The following is a 22476-nucleotide window of genomic DNA, read 5'->3' as shown; positions in this document are numbered from 1 at the left end:
TGTCTCATTTTACTGTGTCTCAGTACTGTGTCTCATTTTACTGTGTCTCAGTACTGTGTCTCATTTTACTGTGTCTCAGTACTGTGTCTCATTTTACTGTGTCTCAGTACTGTGTCTCATTTTACTGTGTCTCAGTACTGTGTCTCATTTTACTGTGTTTCAGTACTGTGTCTCATTTTACTGTGTCTCAGTACTGTGTCTCAGTACGGTGTCTCAGTACTGTGTCTCAGTCATTTTGTAAATATTTATCTACTCATTCTTCATTAGATATACTGGGGAATATTAAAGGATAATTTCACAATTTAGGAACCTAATATGTGTGTTTGATGTAAATGGCATGTTGTAGAAGTGTCCAGAAACTTTTTTTACAATTTCACTTAGTTTTGAGAAATTTACCCAAGCAGCGATTGACTTGCTGAGCCTCAAATTAGATACAGATTAGGTTCCAAAATAGTGACATTCTCTTTTAATATAGGTGGTATACAGCCCAAAAACACAAATACCAGTGTTGAATTATTACAACCCAAATAAAGTCACAGCCTTGATCCCTGAGTCTTGCACGCTACTCTCTTTTGACCAGGTCCCATATGGCTTTGGTCAAAAGTAGTGCACTATGTAGGGAATAGGGCACCATTTGGGACACAAACCTAGTCAGACACTCTTGAAGATACGCCCCCAGTCAAAATGTTCAGAGTTGTTCCCTGTCTCTCTCTCTGACTGGCCAGAACCACAGCCTTTAAAGCAGTTTGTCTCCAACTGTCAAGTGTAGGCTATAATAAGCAAACCACATTGAGCACACCACAATTAAAACCCAAGCACACATACACAAACCACACAAAATACACACCCATGATGCAAATTAAAACTTGAGATCTCTCTTTCACACACGCACACACACGCACGCACACACGCATGCACACACACACACACACACACACACACACCCATCACGCAAATTAAAACTTGAGATCTCTCTTTCACACACGCACACACACGCACGCACGTACGCACACACACACACACACACACACACACACACACACCCATCACACACATCGCACGTTCCTCTCAGTTTCAAAAGGAACTCATTAAAATGTCGACACCTAAAGAGCCGGAGCTCCTTTGAGCCCATAAAAGAGTTGGAGAGTTTCTTTCTCCTCTGACTGAGCAGGGGATCCAATTCCTCCAGGGCTGATGAGATGAGCGAGAGAGCGGTGGAGAGGAGGGGAGAGAGTTAAGACCAGTGGTATGTCCCAAATGGCATCCTATTCCCTATATAGTGCACTACTTTTGACCAGGGCTGTAAGGACACCGACATACAAGTAGTGCACTATAAAGGCAATATGGTGCCATTTGGGACGCAACCCGGATAGATGGATGAGCTTCAGACGGAAGAGAGGAAGTCAAAGACAGGAGGGGGGTTTCTAACTGAGAACACCCAGGAAGACTCATCTCCCCATCCCTCTATCCCTCCATCTTATCCCTCCATCAGCCTGCCGCACGTAGCACCAGCCTGTAGGTGCCTGGGGCCTGGAGCTCAGCCCAGCCTGTAGGTGCCTGGGGCCTGGAGCTCAGCCCAGCCTGTATGTGCCTGGGCCTGGAGCTCAGCCCAGCCTGTAGGTGCCTGGGCCTGGAGCTCAGCCCAGTCATCTGAGAAGAGGAGATGAGATGACAGACCACAAAGCTGCAGCTAACAACCACACAAATTAGCATGGCCATACAAGCCAGCTCTGATTCCCAGAGACCAAACAAATCTTTAATTATGATTTCATGGCTAGCCTCTCACATCTTTATTGCATGACATTCATGAAAAAAGAAAGCTCTTCCCTTTCTGCTAATTAATCACAGACATGCTACTGAGCAGAGCAGGCTGGCGGTCTATGTAGTAGGCTATTTTGAGAAAATATTGCTCACTTAGGGTTTACGTAACCCTCCCCCCCCCACCCCCACCTCACCCCATCTTCCAGTAAGGGGGTGGAGAGTTAGAGATAAGAGGGAAATATGAGTCATCTGAAGCTATTACATTTATTTTAAAAGCCTCATTATTTTAAATGTACAGGATTCCTTTTTAGTTTCGGCACTGGAGTGGTTTCTCTCCTTCAATTGGAAAACAATTATAATCAGTCTCTTATCTCTCTCTCTTTAAAATGCAGAGGGGAGTGGAGGAGGGGGAGGAGTTTGAGGCAGGGGGAGGGGGGATCTCTGGTTCTCTGGGAATGTAGGGATGGATTCTCAGGGAGGGAATATAATAATAATATAATATAATAATATGCCATTTAGCAGACGCTTTTATCCAAAGCGACTTACAGTCATGCGTGCATACATTTTTGTGTATGGGTGGTCCCGGGGATCGAACCCACTACCTTGGCGTTACAAGCGCCGTGCTCTACCAGCTGAGCTACAGAGGACCACAATATATTAAACATTTAACATTAAGACATGGGCTGCCCATAGGGCTCTGGTCAAAAGCAGTGCACTATATAGGGAATAGGATGCCATTTAGGATGCAGAATAAGACATGATGAATGATTCTGTTCTACATCCAAGGGAACTACGTACAGGCATGTTTAAATAAAGCCAATCAAGTCTTCATGACTTCCAGTTTCAGTAGGCTCCAGATCAAATCCTCTGGTACTCCACCTCCTTTTCCCACCCCCCTCTTCCACCTCCCTCTAACCCCTCCACCTCGATCACCAGGAGGGCCTAATCCTAACCCTCCACCTCAATCACCAGGAGGGCCTAACCCTAACCCTCCACCCTGATCACCAGGAGGGCCTAACCCTAACCCCCCACCTCAATCACCAGGAGGGCCTAACCCTAACCGTCCACCTCAATCACCAGGAGGGCCTAACCCTAACCCTCCACCCTGATCACCAGGAGGGCCTAACCCTAACCGTCCACCTCGATCACCAGGAGGGCCTAACCCTAACCCCCCACCTCAATCACCAGGAGGGCCTAACCCTAACCGTCCACCTCGATCACCAGGAGGGCCTAACCCTAACCCCCCACCTCAATCACCAGGAGGGCCTAACCCTAACCGTCCACCTCGATCACCAGGAGGGCCTAACCCTAACCCTCCACCCTGATCACCAGGAGGGCCTAACCCTAACCCTCCACCCTGATCACCAGGAGGGCCTAACCCTAACCCTCCACCCTGATCACCAAGAGGGCCTAACCCTAACCCTCCACCCTGATCACCAGGAGGGCCTAACCCTAACCCTCCACCCTGATCACCAGGAGGGCCTAACCCTAACCCTCCACCCTGATCACCCGGAGGACCTAACCCTAACCCTCCACCCTGATCACCAGGAGGGCCTAACCCTAACCCTCCACCCTGATCACCAAGAGGGCCTAACCCTAACCCTCCACCCTGATCACCAGGAGGGCCTAACCCTAACCCTCCACCCTGATCACCAGGAGGGCCTAACCCTAACCCCTCCACCCTGATCACCAGGAGGGCCTAACCCTAACCCCTCCACCCTGATCACCAAGAGGGCCTATGCTACGTCACTGTTTTAGAGTTACACAACTATCAGGCCTAATTAACAACTACATATATAGGATTGTAATTTGATCATCCTGTTGCAATGCAGGAAATGTAAACTTGAGGTTTAAAGTGCTTTCTGAAGTTTGTAATTTCCACTTAGAAATTTCAGACCTGATTTTCACTTACGAAAAATGTATCAACTCCTAAAAAAAATTCCATTAATTATAATCCACATAATAATTCACATTTCCTGTTGTGCAGGATTATTTTCTTGCTGTAGCAAATTGGCTGAAATTAAGATCCTACATCTTCAGTTTCTCTGAAGGATGGATGGGGTGGGTTTGATTTCCCTGTGACACTGTGAGGTGAGTCAGGGACCTCTGTCTCTTTAGTCTAGGATGGTATCAGAATATGAATCTCTGTTCAGAGGAAGTGGGATAGTTTCCACCAATATACACACACACACACACACACAGGAGCATGCACACGTGCACATATGCACACATGCACACAGGCACTTTACACAGGTATGCACGAATGCACAAACACAGACAATTGGCCAACAACAATATATAACCAACACATAAAGAAAGGCAAACAAACCAACAAATCCACAGTCTGCATCACTGGGCCGTGTGCACCTTCCATAACGCAACAGAAACATACAGGAGCAGCAATTCACAGAATTAGCGGGAGTCAAAATGTATTCAACAACACAACGTAGCATGAAGTTCTGCAGCCCTCACACCATCTTAGCTGTTACTCAAACTGTAAATCCACTTTTTAGTAAAAGCCATACTATACCTGGAAGACAGACAGGTATTAATCATTACTATGTGTGGTTGGCTGGCCCAGATAATTAAACACACATAATCCATAAGGACACCTTTATTCCTGCCGAACCAAAACAAAAGAGGATTTACAGCTGTAACGCCTCTGAGATGAGAGGTGCTGCCGGTTGTCACGTAACATGATGACACTACTGAGCCCAGGAGAGGCTGCTACCAAGACACACACACACACACACGCCAGAATGCATGCACACACACCTCCCCCACACACACAAGCAGGTATGCACCCACACGCACACTCACACCATGTACAAACTATGATTGAACACACATAGTATGACACACATTGTGCAGTGTGCGTGGTCTTCAGCAGCACTCTCTCACCAACCGCAGAAACACAGTGACGTTGAGCTGAGCTGCGTTCCTCCACTTGAAGCGTATTGAAATGTGTCTGTGTTCATATCAAAGCTGAGGCAGAGTAGAGGTGACTGAAGGAGTGCTGTAGACTAGGCCTGCGTCCCAAATAGCACCTTATTCCCTTATAGTGCACTACTTTTGACCAGGGCCCATGGGGCTCTGTTCAAAAGTAGTGCACTATATGGAATAGGGGTCATTTGGGACACGGACTAGAGCTTACAGTTCTGCCTCAGAACCCCCTGCACTCCACGCCCCCCAACCAGATTTCTCACACACTCCCCTCCCTACACCCTCCACATTCCCCCACTCCGAGCCGTACACCTACACACACCCAGCACCACCCGCCTTCCTCACACAACACACTTGGTAAGTAAGAAGCCTAAGCATTTTGTAAGGAAAGGAGACAGGGAAACTTCATGAGAACTCATAAAAATAGATTTTCCTGTTTTGTGACGAGTGAAAAGTTCAGTTGGACTAGACAGGGACCTGCTGTAAGAAGGTTGCTGACTGATTGACGACTGACAGACACAGAGAGTAAAGGTGGAGAAGCATTACTATCTACAGGTAACTGCCAAAATAAAGGAAACACCAACATAAAGTGTCTTAATAGGGCGTTGGGCCACCACGAGCCAGAACAGATTCAATGCGCCTTGGCATATATTCTACAAGTATCTGGAACTCTACTGGAGGGATGCAACACCATTCGACCACAATAAATTCCATAATTTTGTGTTTTGTTGATCGTGGTGGAAAACACTGTCTCAGGTGCCGCAACAGAATCTCCCATATGTGTTCAATTGGGTTGAGATCTGGTGACTGAGACGGCCATGGCATATGGTTTACATCGTTTTCATGCTCATCAAACCATTCAGTGACCACTCGTGCCCTGCAAATGGGGGCATCGCCATCCTATGGGGGCATAGCCATGGTGGCCAAAATAATCGGCATCTGGGCCTTCCCACCATTTATATACATGACCCTAAGCATGATGGGATGTTAATTGCTTAGAAACTGCTCAGGAACGACACCTTTGTGGAGACACCTGCTTTCAATATACTTTGTATCCCTCACTTACCCAAGTGTTTCCTTTATTTTGGCAGTTACATGTATGTGTAAATGAAGGTCTAGTTAGAAAGAGATGATCCAGCGAGAAAAAGATACTGTAGATAGTGAAAATAGAGAGTAGAAATAGAGGTGTAGTGAAAATGGCCTAGGGTTTTAAAAAAAGAGAAGGGAGGAGAGTGGAGCGGAAAAAATGAATAGGACTAGGCTATAGCTAGAGGACTTGTGAGATAAGGAATATACTGTAGCATGATAATAATGCTCAGTTAAGGTCATGTATAGGTTATGCCTCATATCACAGAAAACTGTTTTTAAGGAAGAAGAGGCACTTTATCCTGTTACATTTACATTACATTTAAAAAATAATGATGTGGAAAAGCTTATTTCACATACTATGTGCTCCCTGTCTAGCTCTTTCTTTCTAAAGTGAAATCTTCCTACTAGTCTGACTGCTTGAGGTTAAGGGAAGGAGAGAGTGTTAGTCCCCAGACAGAGAGAAAGAGAGAGGAATTGGGAGAGGATAGAGAGCGATCCCCATGGGCCCACCGACCTTCAAACTGCACCGCACCCAGCACACACTACACACTTCTCCTACTCACATAGTCCATGGTATCCTCAACGTTCCACTGATGACAGGGAGCAGACAGGAGGGAGGGAGAGAGGAAGTCAAACACAGAACAGCATAGATGGAACAAAAAAAAAGATTGAACTTTTTTTTCTCTGTAGGTAAGAAAAGGGCCATTGGCCATCCTACAGGCACTGCAACAGAGGCATGCTCAGTCTCCAGGTGATTAGTGACTGGAAGACAGGGAGAGGAAACTAGAGGTGGAGGGAAAGGGTTAACATGAAGTAATGGATACAGGTAGATGGGTGGAGGGAGGGTGGTTGCGCTCCACAGTGCCACCTAGTGAGCAGGGCAGCACAGCTCATGTCCTGAGGGGGAATCTGTGTCGGTGGGACTCCCCTGCTGGTGTACTTGCTGTTTAGGGGTTTATCAATCAGTGGAAGACAATAATCAAAAGACAATCCTGATAGCAGTTAGTCTCCTGGTATAGACTGGGCAGCAAGGAGAACACTGCCGACTTACCTGCAACATCATTCCAACCTCCTGCAAACATTTACTGTGTCTGAAAACATGTCAATATGTATATCCCAACCCTTGACAAAACATAAAGGTTCCCAACAAATGCATGGTTTTGAGACACAAATCAACTGCCTTGTTATTCCATTGGTATGATTGAAGCTTTTTTTCAGATATTTCAGATGGCCAATAATGAAATAGGTTGACATCCAAGCCAGGATGAGATTATATGAGCCGACACAAAAAGGAAGATAAGCAATAACAAGGAAAATCCTCTGAGCTATAGGGTGCAGGAAATAACTCTGCAGTCTAACTGGGTCTTCAATGGACTGATGATAACAAGCTCTCATCATGTAGAGAGAAAGAAAAAAGAGGAGTGGGGAGTGTGTCTGTGTGTGTGGGTCTGTCTGTGTGTGTGGGTCTGTCTGTGTGTGTGTGTGTGAGAGAGAGAGAGAGAGTATCACTGAGAGACAGAGAGAGAGTGACAGAGAGACAGAGAGCGAGACAGAGAGCGAGAAAGAGAGCGAGAGAGAGAGAGAGAGAGAGAGAGAGAGACACCCATAGCTATTGGCTGGTGGTTTTGGTTTAGCTGTCCTGTGCTGATGTAATGTGCCTGTCAGTAAATTGAGATTACATTTCACCTTCAGAGGTTAGAGCCCTTTTGCTTATTCAGCAGCCAGTCTGGAGATGACAGTTTTCTCCTTTGCCATGAGGTCCCTGCACCACCTATTCCATTCATTCACACTTCCCTTTGAAATAAAGCTGGCTAGAGCCCCTTAAACCCTACCTTCTGCCTCCTCCCAGCCTTCCTCCCAGCCCCCATCCTAGGCTTGCCCCCTCCATTCCTCCCCAACCCAGCCATTAGAGGCTATTTCTCTTCTGAGTAAAGGCAAGTAATGGCTGATGGAGATTCGGTTTGGTCTCTCTCTCTCTCTCTCTCTCTCTCTCTCTCTCTCTCTCTCTCTCTCTCTCTCTCTCTCTCTCTCTCTCTCTCTCTCTCTCTCTCTCTCTCTCTCTCTCTCTCTCTCTCTCTCTCTCTCTCTCTCTCTCTCTCTCTCTCTCTCTCTCTCTCTCTCTCTCTCTCTCTCTCTCTCTCTCTCTCTCTCTCTCTCTCTCTCTCTCTCTCTCTCTCTCTCTCTCTCGACACACAGCAGGTACCACAGCAAAATTGATTCAGAGACACAGGGCATTTGTATTCTGCTCCACGACCTTGCTGACTAACAGAAAATAAAAGACAAAGGGGCACACTTCTTTTTCTAGCATCTTAAAAAATGGCCTTATCATAAACAAGGGATGCAGGGCGGGCAGACCAGGGGTGTAGGTCTAGTCCCCTATTGGAAGTGCAGGTTATGCACAAAATACGGGGCCCCGTGTAGCTCAGTTGGTAGAGCATGGCGCTTGCAACGCCAGGGTTGTGGGTTTGTTTCCCACGGGGGGCCAGTATGAAAATGTATGCACTCACTAACTGTAAGTCGCGCTGGATAAGAGCGTCTGCTAAATGACTAAAATGTAAATGTAAATCAAGGACAGATGCATCATCAACTGTCTCTCTGTTTCATAAAGGAACTGCTGTGTTCCTTCACTAGCAAGGATTCTGGCTGGAGTTCAGAGCGAGCCATAATCGTAACATATCCCATTTGTACTTTGTGATCACACACTATTTCCTTGGTAGCAGTCTCAGTAGCTTGGAAGAAAAACTATAAAATGGGATAAGCTTATTCCAGAAACTAAAGTGCCTTCCTAAAAACACCTCAGGCAACATCCTCAGAAAGAGCTAGTGGCATTAGATGTGATATTAGATGTGTTATGGCAAACATCGGAGTTGAGAGTACTCCCCCTAAACAGAACACTTCAAATGTGTGTATCAGAAATGTCTTAGCTGGAGGCTATGTCATCACATAACACAAATTATCTCCACAACCCATAAAAACACTTGACAACAAAGTCAATAAACGAAGACGAGTGAAGGGAAAAGTTCAGTCAAAAGAATGGCACATTCTTATTACACAGTGAACCACGAGAAAAGAGAGTGCATTTTACTTAACCTCTACTGGATCGGTGTCCCGTATACGGGACGGTTGAGCTAACGTGCGCTAATGTGATTAGCATGACTGTTGTAAGTAACAGCAAACTTTCCAGGACATAGACATGTCTTATATGGGCAGAAAGCTTAAATTCTTGTTAATCGAACTGCACTGTCCAATTTACAGTAGCTATTACAGTGAAAGAATACCATGCTATTGTTTGAGGAGAGTGCATAACAACAAAAAAACGTATCACGGCAACTGGTTTGATACATTCACCTCTGAAGGTAAATATTGTACATTCAGTAATCTTGCTCTGGTTTGTCATCCTGAGGGTCCCAGAGATAAAATGTAGCATAGTTTTGTTTGATAAAATCAATTTTTATATTCAAATGTAGGAACTGGGTTCAACAGTTTGAACCATTGCTGTCTCTGGCTCCACACCCACCCCACCCAGCCATCTAGAAAGTTAGTGTATAAGCTATTGATCCATCATGTATGACATTCCTGGGAGTGTGTAAACTTACATTTTGTATTACCATATCATTTTTGTATGTTCTCTATAGTTATGTACTTGAAAATGTATCAATAGACCAATTCGGCACTTTGGGCAGACTTGATGCAAAATAGTCCGGTATTGCAATGCTTCACTGGATCAGTCTGAAACTTTGCACACACTGCTGCCATCTAGTGGCCAAAATCTAAATTGCGCCTAAACTGCAATATTATATTGTGGCCTTCCTCTTGCATTTCAAAGATGATGTTTGTATTATCTTTTACCAGATCTAATGTGTTATATTCTCCTACATTAATTTTACATTTCTACAAATTCAAAGTGTTTCCTTTCAAATGGTATCAAGAATATGAATATCCTTGCTTCAGGTCCTGAGCTACAGGCAGTTAGATTTGGGTATGTCATTTTAGGTGAAAATTTTAAAAAAGGGTCTGATCCTTACAAGGTTAAGTTGAGTGGAATTGAGTGGAAAAGCTCTTTGATAGAATGTGTTGTGAGTCTTGACTATAGTTTTTAAAGGAGGAGGAGGTGGGAAGATGAGGTGTAGGTGTGGGGGCGGGACTGAACTCTATACTACACTGTAGCCTTGGAGTAGCTACCAGTCACAGCATCCTTCTTTGGTTGAGGTCACGGCTATGTGACGGTGGCCCCTGAAACTGAACACATCAAAGTCACTTTAGCCTGTTTGACCTCCGTGTTAAATGAGTCAGTGAGTAGAACTGGAAGCCCTGACTGGTACACAGAGTACCACATACCACTTCAAGGCTAATAGACTGTGGGTTTGTGAGTGGATGTCTGACTCTGAGGCTGTGACCCAAATGGCTCTCTATTTCAAAAGTAGTGCACTATATAGGGAATAGGGTGCCCTTTGGGATGCAGCCTCTGACTAAGCAGTGTTTATGCAGTATGTGTCACACAGTGCAGGTCAAAAGGTACTCCACTGCTTGAGCCACTCACTCACACTAGAAAGGTCAATGCTGCTGGACTCCAGGACTCTGGACAACACTAAAGCTTTAATCTACTCTGCCCTGCTGCACAGTTCTATTAATAAGAAACTAGACCACTAACTGTTAGCAAAGGTCCTTCAACTCCAAGGTCATGGGTTCGATGCCTGCAGGGATCGCATAGACTTAGTTGCATTTAGTACCTTATTCCTCTTGGCGTGACTATATGTACTGTATACTGTATAAGGAGGAACTGGCCTGCTTTCGTTTTAGATAGCGAGGAATGTGATAGATATTCCTTTATGTCATATATATTTGCTTAGGCATAGGTTGCATTTTGTTGACTTCTAGAGACAGTCTTGTCTAGCGTTATTCATTTGACGGTGGTGTTCATTTCAGTTAAAGAAAGCCTCAGAGATGCTCTGTCAGGATGAATTATCTGGGCAGATGTTGCTAGAGGAGCCAATAATTCACCCACAGCAGCAACAGAGAGAAACTTTCAGCATAGCAACACTGAGACAAGCATCGGGTGCAAAGGTCTCCCAAAATAAATGGAAAATCTCCCTTTTCTTGACGTTGTACTTTTCTTTATTTAATAATTCCTTGTAAAAAAAGAGAGAGACCTCTGACACTGAATTAAAAATAAATTAGCCCTTCTCCTGATGCTAACAGCATGGGCTAACAGCTAGAGGATAACAGCTCCTTTCTGTTTTAAAACAGAAACAACAGTAGACTGTCTAGTGTCTGTTATTCCAACAGCGAAAGTGGAGACCTCAGCTGAAAACATCCTTTTAAGTAGCAGACACTTATAACAGAGTGAGTACAACACCCACACTGACACGAACCCATCTCATTATAAAATTGCCATATCTATCATTATTCCCTGTGATCAAATGACTGTCTGCCTGGCACTTGACTGTGACAGCGTGCCTGATACCACTACATCTCTCCCTATCTCTCTCTCTCTCTCTCCCTCTCCATCTATCTTTTAATGAAGTGTGTCCCATTACCTGTCCTTTAGCAGCGTAGCAACTCCAATCCTTTTCGGAACATTTCATTTTGTGATGGGTGGTCGGTTGCTCAGGCTGTTTTAATACAACTCTATGGTCATGCATGGCAGTAAGCAGTATGTATGTCTTGCTCCAGTTAGTTTCACACATAACTGCCTGCCTGAAACATATCAAAGCATGCCTGGCAGCTCTGCTTGAACATGACTAAGGAAAAATCTTAGGGGTATGGGTTAAATGGAAGGACAGAAGACTATCTACTGTATGCTGAACAAAAATATAAATGCAATGTTCAGCGATTTTACTGAGTTACTGTTCATATAAGGAAATCAGTCAATTTAAATAAATTAATTAGACCCTAATCTATGGATTTCACATGACTGGGCAGGTGCGCAGCCATGGGTGGGCCTGGGAGGGCATTGGCTCACCCACTTGGGAGCCAGTTTGACCCACTGGGGAGCCAGGCCCAGCCAATCAGAATGAGTTTTTCCCCACAAAAGGGCTTTATTACAGACAGAAATACACCTCAGTTTCATCAGCTGTCCGGGTGACTGGTCTGGATGTGGAGGTCCTGGGCTGGCGTGGTTACACATGGTCTGCGGTTGTGAGGCCGGTTGGACGTACTGCCAAATTCTCTAAAAGGACGTTGGAGGTGGCTTACGGTACAGAAATAAACATTAAATTCTCTGGCAACAGCTCTGGTGGACATTCCTGCAGTAGGACATGCCAATTGCACGCTCCCTCAAAACTTGAGACATCAGTGGCATTGTGTTGTGTGACAAAACTGCACATTTTAGAGTGGCCTTTTATTGTCCCCAGCACAAGGTATATCTGTGTAATGATCATGCTGTTTAATCCGCTTCTTGATATGCCACACCTGTCAGGTGGATGGATTATCTTGGTAAAGAAAAAATGCTCACTAACAGGGATGTAAACACATTTGTGCACAACATTTGAGAGAAATGAGCTTTTGTGCATATGGAACATTTCTGGGATCTTTTATTTCAGCTTTACATGTTGCGTTTATATTTTTGTTCAGTATAGTTTTTAGAAGCAACTGTGCAACTGTTAACAAGCAATATAGCTTTCAAATTAATTGTTGCGGCCTACATTAGTCGAGAAGACACTAACAACTAACAAAGTACACAACTGGGACATTCAAGTCGTAGCCATTTGACAAGGAGAATGTGTGTACTGCCAATTGTGACGTTACAATGTGCACTGTGAAGGTAACCAAAAAGAGAGAGTGTACAGAGCCTCTTTTCTCTGTGCAGTAAATATATGCCAGAGCGTGGGCTTCAAGCACCAAGGTTGCCCTTGTTTATCGATAATCGCTCCTTACCACCCACACACCACGACAGACTCTCACTTCCTCCCCCCAATTCCCCTCCTCTCTCTCCTCTCTTCCTCTCTTTTTCCTCCTCTCTCTCCTCGACTATCTCTCCCTCGCTCTCTCCTTTTCTCCACCACTCCCTCCCTCCTCCTCTCACTCTATTCCACTCTCCATCTCTCCCTCTCCCCCTTCCCTCTCCCAGTGACCTGTCTCTGCTGAAGCGTTTTCCAGGGCTCCAGGAGACACAGATCAGTGTTTGACAGATCAAGACCATCTTATCTGATCATAGAAGCCTCATGCTTCACAGCCATCAACACTGGGGCCTCTTAGGATCCTTCAGGTGTCCAAAAATAAGAGAAAGAGAGAGAGAAAAAGAGAGAGAGAGAGAGAGAAAGAGAGAGAGAGAGAGAGAGAGAGAGAGAGAGAGAGAGAGAGAGAGAGAGAGAGAGAGATAAGGAGATAGATAAAAAAGAGAGAGAGAGAAAACTACCAGAACCCGCTCGATTCTCCAATTACATTGAACAAAATACAAACCCACCAACCCAAAAATGCCTGTGGTGTTGATGGTATCCCAAATTAAATGATAAAATATACAGACCACAAATTTCAATTGGCTATGCTTACACTCTTTAACATAATCTTCAGCTCTGGCATCTTCCCCAATATTTGGAACCAAGGACTGATCACCCCAATCCACAAAAGTGGAGACAAATTTGACCCCAATAACTACCGTGGGATATGCGTCAATAGCAACCTTGGGAAAATCCTCTGCATTATCATTAACAGCAGACTTGTACATTTCCACAGTGAAAACAATGTACTGAGCAAATGTCAAATTGGCTTTTTACCAAATTACTGTACGACAGACCACATATTCACCCTGCACACCCTAATTGACAAACAAACAAACCCAAACAAAGGCAAAGCCTTCCCATGCTTTGTTGATTTAAAAAAATTATATACAAATTGATGGAAAGTGATGTTGGGGAAAAAAACATACGACATTATAAAATCCAGGTACACAAAGAACAACTGTGCAGTTAAAATTGGCAAAGAACACACACATTTCTTTCCTCAGGGCCGTGGGGTGAGACAGGGATGCAGCTTGAGCACCACCCTCTTCAACATATATATCAACGAATTGGCAAGGGCACCAGAACAGTCTGCAGCACCCGGTCTCACCCTACTAGAATCTGAAGTCAAATGTCTACTGTTTGCTGATGATCTGGTGCTTCTGTCCCCAACCAAGGAGGGCCTACAGCAGCACCTCGATCTTCAGCACAGATCCTGTCAGACCTGGGCCCTGACAGTAAATCTCAGTAAGACTAAAATAAAGGTCCAGTTGCCAGGACCACAAATACAAATTCCATCTAGACACTGTTGCCCTAGAGCAGTCCCCTGTAGCTCAGTTGGTAGAGCATGGCACTTGCAACGCCAGGGTTGTGGGTTCGTTTCCCACGGGGGGGCAGTGTGAAAATGTATGCACTCACTAACTGTAAGTCGCTCTGGATAAGAGCGTCTGCTAAAATGACTAAAATGTAAGCACACAAAAAACTATACCTACCTCGGCCTAAACATCAGCACCACAGGTAACTTCCACAAAGCCATGAACGATCTGAGAGGCAAGAAGGGCCGTCTACGCCATCAAAAGGAACATAACATTTGACATCCCAATTAGGATCTGGCAAAAAATATTTGAATCAGTTATAGAACCCATTGCCCTTTATGGTTGTGAGGTCTGGGGTCTGCTCACCAACCAAGAATTCACAAAATGGGACAAATACCAATTGAGACTGCATGCAGAATTCTGCAAAAACATCCTCTGTGTACAACGTAAAACACCAAATAATGCATGCAGAGCAGAATTAGGCCGATACCCGCTAATTATCAAACTCCAGAAAAGAGCCGTAAAATTCTACAACCACCTAAAAGGAATGGATTCCCAAACCTTCCATAACAAAGCCATCACCTACAGAGAGATGAACCTGGAGAAGAGTCCCCTAAGCAAGCTGGTCCTGGGGCTCTGTTCAAACACAAACAGACCCCATAGAACCCAAGGACAACAACACAATTAGACCCAACCAAATCATTAGAAAACAAAAATATAATTACTTGACACATTGGAAAGAATTAACAACAAAACTGAGCAAACTGGAATGCTATTGCAGAGAGTACACAGAGTCAGAATACCTGACCACTGTGACTGACCCAAAATTAAGGAAAGCTTTGACTATGTACAGACTCAGTGAGCATAGCTCTCAAGAGAAGACAGGCTATGTGCACACTGTCCACAAAATGAGATGGAAACTGAGCTGCCTAACTTCATGCCAAATGTATGACTATATTAGAGACACACATTTCCCTCAGATTACACAGACCCACAAAGAATTAGAAAACAATTCCAAATTTGATAAACTCCCATGTCTATTGGGTGAAATACCATAGTCTGCCATCACTGCAGCAAGATTTGTGACCTGTTGCCACAAGAAAAGTGCAACCAGTGAAGAACAAACACCATTGTAAATACAACCCATATTTCTGTTTATTTATTTTCCCTTGTTGCACATCGTTACAACACGACATAATATGACATTTGAAATGTCTCTATTCCTTTGAAACTTTTGTGAGTGTAATGTTTCCTGTTCATTTTTGATTGTTTATTTCACTTTTGTTTATTATCTATTTCACTTGCTTTGGCAATGTAAACATATTTTTCCCATGCCAATAAAGTCCTTTAAATTGAACTGAATTGAGAAAGACAGATGGAGAGAGAGGAGAGTCAGGTATAAACATAAACGGTAAAGGCGTCGTAAAACACTGGGCAGGGACTTGGCAGGCAATTAAACCTTTATGTCCCATAGTGTCTCCAACCTCCACGGCCAATCATTTGATATGGTGGAATTTACTCTGTCATTAAGGCTTTTGTCATAAGCATGACAAAGAGAGCAGTAATCCAAGCTTGCCTGCTGTTCTAAAGAGACGACCCACAGCCACAGTAAAACGGCTAGGGGAATTTGAAAGCTTCCTTCAACTGAAAAACAACACGCTACTAAGCCTATAGTGATGACAGCTTATAGTCTAGACAATGTGTTAGTTTCTCTCTCACTGAAATGCTGTTCTCTCTCTCTATGTCTATAGTGATCACAGCTTATAGTTTTGCTAATATGTTTCTCTGCAACAAGCTCCTTTCAATTCCATTCAAGGGGCTTTATTGGCATGGGAAACATATGTTTACATTGCCAAAGCAAGTGAAATACATCATTAACAAAAGTGTCCAATAAAAAAAGTGTCCAATCTCTGTCCTTCGGTGTGTAACGTTGTATAAACGACCAAGGGGAATGGTTATGGCCTCTTTCAAACAAATTTAGTTCCCAGGCTTCATCAGTAGCAGGAGCCAGAGAGCCTGTTTTTCATGGGGCTGACAAGGACGTGGGCGCCATAAACATGGGCACAGCACAGCCGGCCACCGTGGACTGAGGAGCTCTGCACTGGCATTAAGACCTGAGCCTGGCAAAACAGCCCACTTAAAGTGATTCAGCACCGCACCAGGGACGGAATCCATCCATCACAAAGAAGAGTGTGATGTATATACGACAGACTGAGAGAGATCCAACAGAGTGTGTGTGTGTGTGTGTGTGTGTGTGTGTGTGTGTGTGTGTGTTGCATATAAAACAGAGACCCAATGACACACAGCCTAATATAGATGGATTCTCATCCTCCAAGTATTATTTAATTACTCTTATTTTACTCCTCCCTCCTCCTCCTCCTCCTCCCTACCAAATCAGGCCATATGTATGTATAGCAGATCAGAGCAACAGCCCATGCATGTCTGTGTGGCATTCCAACGCAGAGGACTAAGGAAACTACTGCAGACTATTTATTGATTCTAATATGAAAACACTCCACTGGCTTGGCAAGAGACATTTAATAAGAAACCTTACTAATAAAAACTGACCAATCTCTATGAATAAAAGTAGGAGGAAAAAACTACAAAATTCAGCGATCAATTTGTGTCATGGGTCAATCTGAGTTGTGAGAGGAGGAGTGTGTGTGTGTGTCTGTGTGTGTGTGTGTGTGTGCATGTATGTCTGCATGCTGTGTGTGTGTGTGTGTTGCTCCATAGAGGAGAGTGGGGTAACAAAGATATCTATATATATTTCAGGATGGTGTGTATCCCTGGAAATAATCAGAATTCATGTAAACATTACAGTTTTGAAAACATAGCTTGTCCATAAAAAGTGGTCTCTTGGCACAAACTACCCCGGGTATGGGGTCAATTGAGCCGCGGGACAGGGTAAGTTAAGCCGCCTACAAATGTCTGTACTGAATGAAATATTACCACTACCTTTTTAAAACCATGTATATCTTTATTTTCCTAACACAATTCAACACAATCACAATCCTTTGTCTTTTGACAATGTTAAGCATCTTTTAACACAGGCTTAACACCTAACAAACACTTTGTACTTTTTTAAACACTTTTAACATAGGCCAGGACCTGTTGTTACCTCATATCCCAGAGATAATGCCTTACATTACGCCTGGGAAGAAACACTTCAATTAGCTAAACTTGCCATTAGCTCAACCATTGGCTCAACTTACACCAAGGCAAACATTTTGACTATATTAGCTCACACAGCTACAGGGATGCACTTTCATGCTAGGTTTAGGACCTCATATTGTAGCTTATAGAGATCCCAACTGATGTATAAAACAATCTTAAAAATATCTACTTTGGTTTGGATACAAGTGTTATGAAACCTCTAACACAATACATTTATTTGACTTGGTGAAAATCTGTTTTCTGAACCTAACTTGCTTACCACTTTTTCCATGTGGTTTCTTCCTTCACAATGGCTCAACTTATCCCTTTGGCTCAACTTACCCCACTCTCCCCTACTGTAGGTGTAGAGTCAAGTCTCTTTTGTCACTAACGACAGGTGAGCCTTCCAGACAGTTCCCTGAAAAACACATCCACTCACAGGGATACTGTATGTGTGTGTGTGTGCATATGTGTGTGTGTGTGTAAGTCCATGTGTGTGCTCCCGTGTTCGCGTGTGTGTGTGTGTCATTGCCTGTATCTGTGAGTCATAAATGTGGTAGGGGGATGCAGAGGCAGAGGCCTTTATCAAGCCCTGCTCCTTGCCCAGATAAGACAGGAATGCACCTCATGAAGGAAATCGGAGGTGAGACATCTCTGGGAGAGAGAGAAAAACAACAATGTGAAATGACTGGAACGATCGGCCTCACACCACATGATAAGACTACATGACTTTTCAGCTTGGTCAAGGAGTGGTGCAGTGCAGTGTGTGTGTGTGTGTGTGTCTGTGTGTGTGTGTGTGTGTGTGTGTGTGTCAAAGGAGTGGTGCATCACAGAGACCAGATACAGCAGCCATCAAGGAACAGGGATTTGAGAAGTAGTCTTTAGCTGGATGTCTGATAGCAAGGTCACAGAAAAACTGTTGGTCAACAGTAGTCTGTTGGAACCAGCCTGATCTCGCGATAGCTCACGTTCTGTTTCACAGTGAAGTAAAAAGAAACATGAGCACAGTGGTCAGTCTGCTTGACCCGGCTAGGTCATGACCAATTATTTTTCTTATCTACTGTATGCTACAGCTTTTTAACTAAACAAAAGTGTTTAAAGGGTCAGTCTGCAATTCGAAAAACAACAGACCTGCTGTCGTGCCACGTACTAATCGCACACTGCAGATTCAAGATGCACAAGCAGAGTATCCCACATTCACAGCACACCAATACAAATGCCAGTGATGTGGATAATACAGTAGATTTGCCTGAGTGAACCGCTGTAACACAGCAGCAGAATCAGACATGTTGTCTAGTGAATTGTCTCGCTGTACATCTCATCACACCTCCATACCTACCGTGTCAGCTAGGCTTGCCTGCAGCTATCTGAGGAGAATGGCATGGCGTGCTGAGAAGCTGAAGGAGGGCTTGACACTGCTTCAGAGAGAAGGAAGGCATGCTCCCACAAGCTAATACCAGGATAACACCCTGTACCTACACCCTCTCCCTACCGTACCGCACACGGAAAACTACAACATTATAATACGACTAGAGAGAGAGAGAGAAAGAGAGAGAGAGAACCAGAGAGTTTGTATGTATGTATGTATGTATGTATGTATGTGTGTGTGTGTGTGTGTGTGTGTGTGTGTGAATTCCTTATCAGGATTAAGTCTATGCTGTTTATATTCTTCATTTACGATTACTACAACAAGATGAACCCAAACAACAATATAAAATAACATTATTTTCCTGGAATAACAAGGCAGTTAATTTACATTCTCATCTACATAAAAGGCAGGCCACCCCAAATTCATATCTAAATATAAAATCACATAATGCATTTTCATCAGCAGCATAGGTAGAGACTAAACACAGTTATTTTGGTATTTTCATCCTTGCCTTATTCCACTGACGAGGAAATGGAAAAGGAAGGATTTCTTCACTGTGGTTTTTAAAGGCACATACACACAGGACATAAACAAGACCTTTTCAATCACGTTAAGAGGAGTAATTAACTAATCATAGTGATTGATTACCATTACCTGCCACTGACAGAGTGTAACTGTCATTACCTACTGAGCAAAATCCATCTCCCCCAGTTCTCCATTCCGAGTGACTGAGAACTGTGTGAGGTGAATCTTTGAAAGTTTGAGAGACCTGGGTTCTTTGAGCATTTGCTTGAGCCTTTCTGGAGCGCCAAATGGGAAGGCTAGCTCAATCAAGCACAGCTTAAGTCTTAATTTGGTTTCCAGTTGAATTATTAGAAAGATTTCAAATACCATTTGAATCCAGGTCTGACTGGGACATTGGACAGGGAGATTAAGGTGTGGGAGATTATGTGTGGTACTGAGTGAGTTGGTGTCATCCAGTAGTGGCAACAGACAGTACCTGTGCCTCAGGTAGGGAGACATCCATGATGTTGGGCTGGCCTCGTGGCTCTCCGTTCTCCAGTCGTGAGTAGACTACCTGGTACCCTCTGATCTGGCCATGCTGCTTCACCTGGAGGGGGGGCTTCCACGTCACCCTCAGGGCTGTGGAGTTCAGGGCATCAGCCTCCACCTTCCTGGGAGGAGCTCCAGGCACTGGGGAGCGAGGGTAACAGGTAACAGAGGTTAGGTAACAATTTAGGGTAGGTAACAAGTTGAGCTTCAATTCTGACTGAGGGATACAGATAGGCTTAAACCCTTACAGACAGGGTCTGCGCCCGAAACGGCACCCTCTTTCAGATGTACCCATAGCATCATGGAAGACGACCAACCAAGCCTGTTCCAAACACAGCGCTCTATAGCTAGCTAGATCTCTATCAGAATGGCATCAAAGCTTCATCCCCAGCTGAGCTACTTTTTAAGGTTAGATCAATCAAAGCATCTCATGGGGTCCCTTAGGGGGGGACGTTGGCTGCTGGGTTGAGTGGCCAAACTTTTTGCTTCATGGCAGAGGAAGAGCAGAGCTGCTATTGAAACAGGCTTATTATGAGCACCTCCAGGATGCAGGGTCAGCTACCAGGGGAAACTTTAAATTAATACAAATATGACTTCAATAAAAATGAGCGGATGTAGCGTGGCTTGGTAAAAATAGCCAATAGGAAGCAGCGGAGGTAGCGTGGCTTGGTAATGATAGCCAATAGGAAGCAGCGGAGGTAGCGTGGCTTGGTAATGATAGCCAATAGGAAGCAGCGGAGGTAGCGTGGCTTGGTAATGATAGCCAATAGGAAGCAGCGGAGGTAGCGTGGCTTGGTAATGATAGCCAATAGGAAGCAGCAGAGGTAGCGTGGCTTGGTAATGATAGCCAATAGGATTCAGCGGAGAGTAAGAAGGAAAATAAGGAAGGAAAGCGGTACAGGTTATAAAGGCCTGTATTTAGAGATCAATACACAGATATAAGCAGATTGTTAGTGTAGAAGTCTCCCCAACCCAACACCACGTAGCAGAGAGGAGAGGAAAGGCTCAGTATCTGCCAGTCAGCACTATGCACAGCAGCTCTGCTAATTGGAACCATTTAACCTCATAATACATCTGCAAGCTTCCAGAATCCTGCAGAATCCTGCTGCCTACACCGACCTTCACAAGAGGAAAAGTCAATATGGCTGTTGTATTAACAGATAAACACAAAGCCCAGGTCTGCGTCCCAAATCGCACCCTATTCCCTATATAGTGCACTACTTGTCAAAAGTAGTGCACTATGTAGGCAATAGGGTGCCATTTAGAATGCATACCAGACCTGTGTAAAATGGAAGAGGTACAGAAGCAGAGAAGCCCAGCACATATACACTGACATACTGTACACATGATGCTGTTGAAGTCTTTGAGGTTTGGTCTTCAAAGGTTTCAATCCAGAGTACTGCTGGGTTGAATTTGTACTTGCTGGTTTCAGACTGAACCAAAAGCGATGTAACAATGAACCCTATTGTTTTAAAACAACACAGACTATCATCTTTCAGTGTTGGGGCTGTTAGAGATGGACTGGGCTGTTAGAGATGGACTGGGCTGTTGGAGATGGGCTGTTGGAGATGGACTGGGCTGTTGGAAATGGACTGGGCTGTTGAACTGCAGCCAGCAGCGATTGTCTTTCTCCCCTCCATCTCTCTCTCTCGCTCTCTCTCTCTCTCACACTCTCTCTGTATCTCTCTCTTCATGTCTCCCTCCCTCTCTCTCCCTCTATCTCTCTCTTTCCATCTCTCTCCCTCTTTCTGCCCCCCACCCCACCCCTCTCTCTTTCTCCATCCCTCCCTGGCTGTCTGATTCTCATCAGAGAAAGAGCTCCCACTCACTCCCATGGAGTCTCCATGGAAACCTAGTTGCAGAGATGGAGCGGGTTCATGTCGGGTTTTCTTGTTTCTAGAATGTCCCCTCTACTCATGAAGTTGCTAATGCACTTTTTCCAGAATCCCACTGTGTGAAGACAATCAAGCGCATATAATGTGCTTGTCAGCTCAGGGCAGTGGGAAAGCTACTCAGCTGGTCATTTAATAAAGATCTGGGAGGGAATGGGAATGTATAGTCGTAGTCAGTTGGGGGGGGCCATCAACCCAGTGTGGCAGAGGACATGGAGAGGAGAGGAGGGGAGAGGGGGATCTGACGGTGGCCATGGCAGGTACAGCCAGACTACTGCAGGTCCCTCCCAGCACAGTCTACGACCCATGGCACAACTGACAGGCAGCACTATACACTCTTAGAATGAGTGGTGACTCGAGGAACCATGGAGAGCCTCAAGGAACCCTGGAGTGGAGGCGTGGCTTAGTAGGGGCGTGACTTTCAGATATATATTTTTTGGCCACCCTTAAGAGTAAATGGCATTCCTGTTCATCCGTTCTGTTGTATTGTCATCACATGTTAAGGTTGAACACTGACAGTTTTGTAGCTTCAATGAGGTTAACAGGGCTCCCAAGTGGCGCAGTGGTCTAAGGCACTGCATCTCAGTGCTTGAGGCGTCACTACAGACCTCCTGGTTCAATTCCAGGCTGTATCTCAACCGGCCGTGATTGGGAGTCCCATAGGGCGGCGCACAATTGGCCCAGCGTCGTCCGGGTTTGGCCGGTGTAGGCCGTCATTGTAAATAAGAATTTGTTCTTAACTGACTTGCCTAGTTAAATTAAAATAAAATAAAAACAGAGGTGTATGAGTTGCTCAAGAGTCTATGCAAATCACAAAGTTGGAATAGTTACCACTTTATTACTGTATGTAATCAGAAATGTTAATATTATATTAAAATATGTAATGTGCATAACTATTAGAGGAACATTTTACTTTGGAGTGTACAACTTAACATGATGAAAAGGAATGACATTTACGC

General features: G+C 44.5%; 1 protein-coding gene across 4 annotated transcripts in view; it reads right to left on the bottom strand.

The window, feature by feature from the left end:
- ptprfa (protein tyrosine phosphatase receptor type Fa) overlaps nt 1–22476 on the bottom strand; it is a 209391-nt gene that overhangs the window by 74631 nt on the left and 112284 nt on the right. For 2 of the 4 annotated variants that reach the window (XM_084164046.1, XM_084164048.1), the window contains exons 13-14: nt 19573–19766; nt 6357–6383 (exon numbers count right to left, since the gene is read on the bottom strand). In XM_084164046.1, the coding sequence (XP_084020172.1) occupies nt 6357–6383; nt 19573–19766 (221 nt within the window). The remainder of the gene's footprint in view (nt 1–6356; nt 6384–19572; nt 19767–22476) is intronic. The other 2 variants (XM_084164047.1, XM_084164049.1) reach the window with 1 other exon arrangement.

This window comes from Coregonus lavaretus (assembly GCF_964263955.1).
Source record: "Coregonus lavaretus genome assembly, chromosome: 6".
NCBI lineage: Eukaryota > Metazoa > Chordata > Actinopteri > Salmoniformes > Salmonidae > Coregonus > Coregonus lavaretus.
The sequence above is the reverse complement of the archived record's forward strand: the minus strand, read 5'-3'. Positions and strand labels throughout refer to the sequence as shown.